Source organism: Dipteris shenzhenensis, chromosome 13, assembly GCF_047967505.1.
Source record: "Dipteris shenzhenensis isolate YYH24624 ecotype China chromosome 13, Dip_SZ_1.0, whole genome shotgun sequence".
Classification (NCBI taxonomy): domain Eukaryota; kingdom Viridiplantae; phylum Streptophyta; class Polypodiopsida; order Gleicheniales; family Dipteridaceae; genus Dipteris; species Dipteris shenzhenensis.
Window position 1 is genome coordinate 32,997,520 of NC_141608.1, and position 6,957 is coordinate 33,004,476.

At 44.4% G+C, this 6,957-nt stretch overlaps 1 protein-coding gene across 3 annotated transcripts; it reads left to right on the plus strand.

The window, feature by feature from the left end:
* The first annotated feature begins 2,332 nt into the window (after nt 1-2,332).
* On the plus strand, nt 2,333-5,936 carry LOC147895311 (pentatricopeptide repeat-containing protein At3g16610-like). Of its 3 annotated transcripts, none has more exons than XM_087383968.1 (3): nt 2,333-2,689; nt 2,853-3,180; nt 3,260-5,936. In XM_087383968.1, the coding sequence occupies exons 2-3, from the start codon at nt 3,144-3,146 to the stop codon at nt 5,566-5,568; spliced, it is 2,346 nt and encodes a 781-aa protein (XP_087240094.1). In that variant the 5' UTR covers nt 2,333-2,689; nt 2,853-3,143; the 3' UTR covers nt 5,569-5,936. The 3 variants fall into 3 exon arrangements, with proteins under 3 accessions (XP_087240094.1, XP_087240097.1, XP_087240096.1); XM_087383971.1 differs by having other exon boundaries at nt 2,853-3,121; XM_087383970.1 differs by having other exon boundaries at nt 2,333-3,180.
* Nucleotides 5,937-6,957: the final 1,021 nt, after the last annotated feature.

Sequence of the window (6,957 nt, forward strand, 5' to 3'; positions counted from 1 at the left end):
GAAAAGGCTTCCCGGCAACATTCAGGGTTGCCGTGGGGTGTCTCATGGAAGCCGAGCCTTGTCACTCTAGGTTTTTAGCCTAGTCTATGAGGTTTGAACCCCAAATAAGTGAAGGTGTGAGGGCGCTCAGGGAGTTTGAGCCCCAAATCACCCGAGCCTAGGAGTGGCGAGGCTAACACAAGCAAAGCATAATGCCATATTGCACCTCTTCCTTGCTCTCTCCTTGCACCTCTTGTTGTGCTCTCCTTGCCACGTCACATGCCTCTCCTATACCTACCGACGGATCTGCCCACCATGAGCCTGCACGCCATCAATTCACAAAAATCCTTATGGCCTCCCCACATAACCATGCAAGAAAATCCATAGTGCACTAATTGAAGTCTATGGAGTCCATTTTGAATGTGTGCTTTTCAGCCCACAAGAACCTCCTCCCCTTTTTTTTGTTAAACTGTAATGACTCCAAGTGGAATGTAGATGGGAGGAGCATTAGACGAGTGGCTTTCAGGAAAATGGGTGCTTGGTGCTAGAAGAAGAAGTGGGGTGTTTGTTGAGGAGATGGAGAGAAGTGTCAGTATGGTGAAGGATAAGAAGTAAAGCATCTGGTTGATAGCTAAACTTAGACTGGAGCTTTGCTGCATCTTGTATCGATGGCTGTGGTTCCTACTTTGTTGGGAGAGATGGAGACATGTTGGAAGATGCCTCCTCCAAAGCTACTTCGCATGTCAAAAATAATAGCAAGCTGCTGAGTTGGATAGTAGTCTTATGTGGCATGGTACTCGAGCAAAGCCACAAGCTTGACATTGGAGAGATTTTTGAGGCGGTTGAATGTGCCATCTTAATGAGCCCCCACCCCTGTATTTGAATCCTTTTAATGCTCACACTGACCCTTGCCAAGATAGCCTCACTCTTTGTCTTTTGATCTATCAATGTGAGATCCAAACTTGGAGACATAGTGCTTCAATGAGTTGCCGAGGCTTAAGCCAACCCAAGTTTCTTGGATCTGTAGGACAAGCGTCTGCTCTCATCTAGCATCCATCTCCAAAAAGGTCAAATGCACGTCCATGATCGATCTCAGGGGTTCGAGAGACTACACAAATAACAAGTCAAATGCAACGTTTATTCGATCATTGAAGGACGGGTGTCGACGACTGGCTATATTTCATCAATGCGAAATAGTTTGACGACAAGCAAGACATGTTAAGTGTTTGTGTTTGAAGCCTTTTGATTATGTGAAATGGCTCAAAGACAAGCAATACACATTGATCAATGCAAAAGATCAAAGATTAGAAATACACGCTGCATGTTATGTGTGTGAGGCTTGCGTCAAAGAGCCAATTTGTACCTCTGTAAACCATAAGGTTTGATCATTACCCTTTCCACTTGAGACGCTATAGAGAACCTTGAACATTTCAGCTTCCATTTGGATTTTGTTATTGCACGTTCATCGGCAACACAGAGCTCTGCCCATAGATTTCTTACTCCAGGGAAATATGGTGATCAATCATATTCTAGAGTAGTTATCATCGTCGAAGGGATTCATGGTTTTTTGAGTTGACACAAGTGGGCTATTTGCTGAGGTTTTGGCCCATACCTTTCTATTTGCAGCCGATCATAATGTTGTGTACGCACGCTATGGAGAGGTGACATGTACACATCTCAAAGTGGAGACGATGCATTTTTTAAAGCCTAGATGAGTCGCGTGAAAGTTAACAAGATGAATGCTCATAAAGCATTCAAAAGGCCTGCCTCAAATGCGTAGCTTGGAAAAGAGAGAGAGAGAGAGAGAGAGAGAGAGAGAGAGAGAGGGGGGGAGAGAGAGAGGGGGAGGGGGGGCGCTTGCCTTGAAATACAAAGAGAGAGAAAGAGGGGGGAATAGGTGGAGATAATCAATCATAAAAAACAAAAAACAGACAAGTGGACCAATCAACAATTCACAATAAAAACTTTTAAAAAATTCGAAATTTTTCCCATCTGCAAAGCTGAAGCCTTCACTAAGGCCTACCCACAGCAGGGCAGGCCAAAAACTCTTGAATGCATATGATAGGGTCAAATGCAGTCCACCAATGTTGGCTCTTACAAGGGAAGGTCCATTGTTACTACCAAGGAGAAGGGGACGTGGAGGCGAATGAAAAAAAAATGAAATTGGAAGATATAGGAAAGATTGAAGGGTGGGCAATCTCCCCTTCTACAACAACTCTTTCCTTACTGGCTCACTGTTCGAGTTAGCCATCTCGTCGATTAATCCTAGTTACCTTTGCACATTGCTATTGCTCAGTAGATACAAAACATAAGTCTTTGTTACCTTATTATTTGTCATATGTGGAGGGTGTGATGAGCGAGTACATCAAGAATCCTAGCGACTTTACTTTCATGCCCTTGATGGTTGGATTGGTAGAGAAGAGGGAGTGGTTTGCGGACTGTTGTTGCAAACCAGTGACAAAAGTACACTAAGAGAATGAGAAGATGAGAAAGGAAACGTTCTTCTGCACTATTATGGGACTTTATAAACTGGAATTGTTCCCGTTCTCTTACTCGGAGAGCAACAGTAGCAGTATTGTATGATTTCAAAAAGGAGAAGGAAGAGAGAGATGATTTGATAATCATATATGATTTGAAGAACAAGGAGGAGGAGAGAGTCTGCACCAACATAGATCGGACAAGGCATCATCAGCCCGAGCTCAGGGCTAAGGTAGTTGTACAGCTTGAATTGCTTTTCCTTACAATTTGGGCTCTCTCAATTAATTTTCGTTCTTCCCGAGGATGGGAACTCTCGGTAGAAGATTACAGACACGCAAATCCAAATTCCAATGCCGCTTACTACTAAGGTGGTGATAACTAGAGGCTTCTTTCAGATATCGTGATAGCTGAAGGTGTCTATCACATGGAAGAGTCCCCACTCAACGAAACTATGCAGCCCTCTCCTCGCTCAGTTGCTGGCTTGCAGGGGATTTTCCTTGTCGGAGATTCACACTTCGACTGCTCGCGCTTAATCTCTCCGATGGACTCCCCGGAGAATCCATGTAGAGGGCACGGACGCGGCCGAGCGCTTGTCGAAGTATCCCATATCGCCGGACAGACCTCAAACACGGACACATTTCTGGCAATTGGCCATCCTTCGCAGGTAGCTGACGTACCGAGCGCTTATGGAAGGACTTCTTCACGGACAACCCAACGAGCAAAGTACGTGCGCAGCTGAACGATTTGCAAAGGTAAAGCTGTAGATTGTCTTGTCTGACGAATCTGTTGTGAATCTTAACAGACAGACACAATATCTCTGGATTTCAAGCACAACCTTGCACAGGAGTAGCTATGGATAGACGGCTGGCACACTCCAGGTTATGGTTTAAAGATATGATCGAGAAAAGGGAGTGCAGAAGCAAGGGAATGGACAACGCCAAAGCATGCACGGCCGAAGCATCGTCAAACTCTGAAGACGAGGATTGTGGCAAGGACGGGTTGGAGTCTGGAGTACAGCTGAAAGCATCTAAAGCACAAGAACTGCCAGAGAACAGTGGCTGGGAGACGCTTAGCTTAGAGGAGATACTTAGTTCTTTGGAACGGATACCTCAGCTGCCCTCGGTAGAAAACCTTACACGCATCTTGCATCAGTGCAGAAAAATGAAAAATCTTGCCTATACCAAGCGCTTGCATGCTTACATGTGCAAAAGTGGGCTTGAAGATCATACACCTCTTGGGAACTACCTCGTCCCCATGTTGGTGCAAGTTGGAAGCATGCGCGATGCTAAGCATGTTTTTGACAGGTTGGTTGTTCGGACTGTGTATTCTTGGACTTCTCTCATTATGGGATATATTGCATGTGGGAAATCACAGCATGCCCTCAACCTTCACCAAAAAATGCAAGAGGATTCTGTACATCCTAGCAAGTATACTTTTGCAGCCCTACTGAAGGCTTGTGCTAGGCTGAAAGATGCCAAAAGAGGCAGAGAAATACACGCTGAGATTGCTGGAAAGGGGCTGGAAAGAGATCTTTTTGTTGGCAGCACCTTGATTGATATGTATGCCAAATGTGGGTTGCTCTCTAAAGCATGTGAAGCGTTTGACAGGCTTCCGGTTCGAGATGAAGTCTCGTGGAATGCACTAATAGCAGGATATACTGAGCATGGTCTTTGTGAGGAAGCGCTAAACTGCTTCAAACAGATGCAACTCGAGGGTGTCCCTCCAAGTGCTGTCACTTTTCTTTGCAGCTTGAAAGCTTGCGGTAGCATCAGAGCCATAGACAAGGGCCAAGAAATACATGCAGAGATTGCCAGAAAGGGCTTGGAAAGGGATCTTTTCGTTGGCAGCACCTTGGTTGATATGTACGCCAAATGTGGTTTGCTTTCAAAAGCACAGGAAGCTTTTGATAGGCTTCCAGTTCGAAATGAGATCTCGTGGAATGCACTAATAGGAGGATATGCTGAACATGGTCTTGGTGAGGAAGCGCTGAACTGTTTTGACCAGATGAAACTGGAGGGTGTCTCTCCAAATGCTGTCACCTTTGTTTGCAGGCTGAAAGCTTGTGGCAGCATGAAAGCCATAGAAAAGGGACGAGAAATACATGCTGAGATTAGCAGAGAGGGGTTGGAAAGAAATGTTTTTGTTGGCAGCTCCTTGGTTGATATGTATGCCAAATGTGACTTGCTTGCAAAAGCACGGGACGTGTTTGACGGGCTTCCGGTTCGAAATGAGGTTTCATGGAATGCAATGATCACAGGATATGCAGAGCATGGGCTTGGTGAAGAAGCACTGAAGTGTTTTGAACAAATGCAAGTGGAGGGTGTGTCTCCAAATTCTGTCACATTTGTTTGCAGCTTGAAAGCTTGTGGCAGCATAGGAGCCATAGGCAAGGGCCGAGAAATACACACTGAGATTGGCAGAAAGGAGTTAGAAAGAGAACTTACTGTTGCCAACACCTTGGTGGATATGTATGCAAAATGTGCCTCTCTAGCAGAAGCACAGGAAACGTTTGATAAGCTTCCAGTTCGAGATGAGGTCTCGTGGAATGTACTAATAGCAGGATATGCCCAGCTAGGAGAGAGCAAGCTTGTTTTCAGTATGCTCGAGAGAATGAACGGAGAAGGCATAAAACCTGGTGAAGTCACATTTGTTATTGTTCTTACTGTTTGCAGTCACACAGGTCTTGTGGATAAGGGCCACGAGTATTTTGACGCCATGAACAAAGAATATGGCATCAGTCCAACTATTGAGCACCTCTGTTGCATGGTTGATCTCCATAGCCGTGCAGGCCAATTAGATGAGGCTGTGGCGATGGTGAGGAAAATGCCTTTCCATCCTGATCTTGTGATGTGGCATACTGTGTTGGGTGCTTGTCGAAAGTGGGGTAATGTGGAGCTTGGACGACAGGCCTTTGAACATGCAGTGCAACTGGATGAAAAGCATGCTGCATCTTATGTCTTGATGTTTAACATTTATGCAGATGCTCATATGCAGGACGACGAGAAGAAGGTTGAGGTAATGCGAGACAAAGAACAAGAATGGAAGAAGCCAGGCCAGAGTTGGTGGACTAACAATGGCAGAACAATGCATCCATTTTGGTGGGGGGTATGAGACATTTCTAGAGCAAAAATAGACATTCAAAGCCCTTATAAGGGAGGGAGAGTAAGGTCCTAGATTTTCTTGGGAGTGCAATAAATTCTGGCTATCGTATGTGTCATATCAATACACCTAAGGAAACACCCATACCCTGGGTTTGTACTGACTGTCATGCAGCCACTCTACTCACATCAATTGGCGACACCAGTGCATGTACAGTAGCTAGTCTCCCTCTTATTTGAAATGGTTTCACTAGAAGAGTGGAAAAACAGGTGAGATGTAAGATTTGGTTGGATCATGTTTGTCTTAATGATGAACCTATTAAGCCCCATCTCTTTGGATCACACTGGTGGCAACTTGAATGAATAAATCTTTCCAGAGAACATCATCGTAGAAACTAATGTTTGACTCATCACCCAACCAAAGAGCCAATCTAATCTCACCTTTCAGCTCGGAAGCAAAGGGTTTCATCAGGGCAAAGTAGTCACTGAAAGCCCTAGTGTCCTATACAAGTTGGGGAATCTCTTTTTGAGATCATGAACGTGTGGCGTTAGCTTCAAATCGGCCTATCCATTTGATCAATAGTTTAGAATAACAATTACTCTGAATTGTTTAGTCATTTGATTAAGAATACTTCTGGTTCGAAGGGCACTTGATTAATTCAGGGAGATGTTGCTTCTATACACGCCAAGGTTCTTTGTGCATGCTCGATACTCTGCCTTTTTCCCTCCCATGGCCCTTATGCTCAGTTTAATGGAATTGAGTGTGGCATAGTTTATGCTCAAGAGATTCCACGGGTGCAAGGCTGGGTCTGAAAGAGTGTGATCTGACTGAAGTGGCTCAAGTGGAGCATGCAAGTTTTCAAAGTGAGGGCATGGTTGTAGTCGATGATAAGTCTGACAAATCTGAGGTCCCTTTATATGCTGGGGGTTTCTCGTGTTTGTCAGACGAAAGATTTATGGAATGTTGCATGGAGATATTCAGCAATGGACTAAAGAGGCTGAATGCAACAGCCTTTGGGTGGGCAAAAACCATGTGGTTATCTATGAGATCCACATATTCATGATTGGAGGCCAATCTTCTATGTTTAACACATCTGTAAAATTCTTGCTAAGGCCTTGACAATGAGAGTAAGGGAAATATGCATGATGCTGGTTGACAAGGAGCAATATGGATTCGTTAAGGGTTGTGATATCTTTGAAACTATATAGAATGTTTACTCGGCAATAAACCATTTAGGCAAAATTCAATTGAAGAGTATCTTGCTTGGGTTGGATTTAGATAAGACCTATGATAGGTTGAGGTGGGATTGTAGGATTACATCATGATGGGTCTCATGGAGGTCACATACATAACACAAACTATAGCAAGAAATACCTTTAGAAACACACTCTACAACCTTTT

Bases quoted from the DNA above. Each gene is read 5' to 3' on its own strand.
- LOC147895311 (XM_087383970.1), top strand. From the start codon at position 3,144: ATGGAAGGACTTCTTCACGGACAACCCAACGAGCAAA. The intron at 3,181-3,259 runs GTACGTGCGCAG...GAATCTTAACAG, and splicing joins CGGACAACCCAACGAGCAAA to ACAGACACAATATCTCTGGA.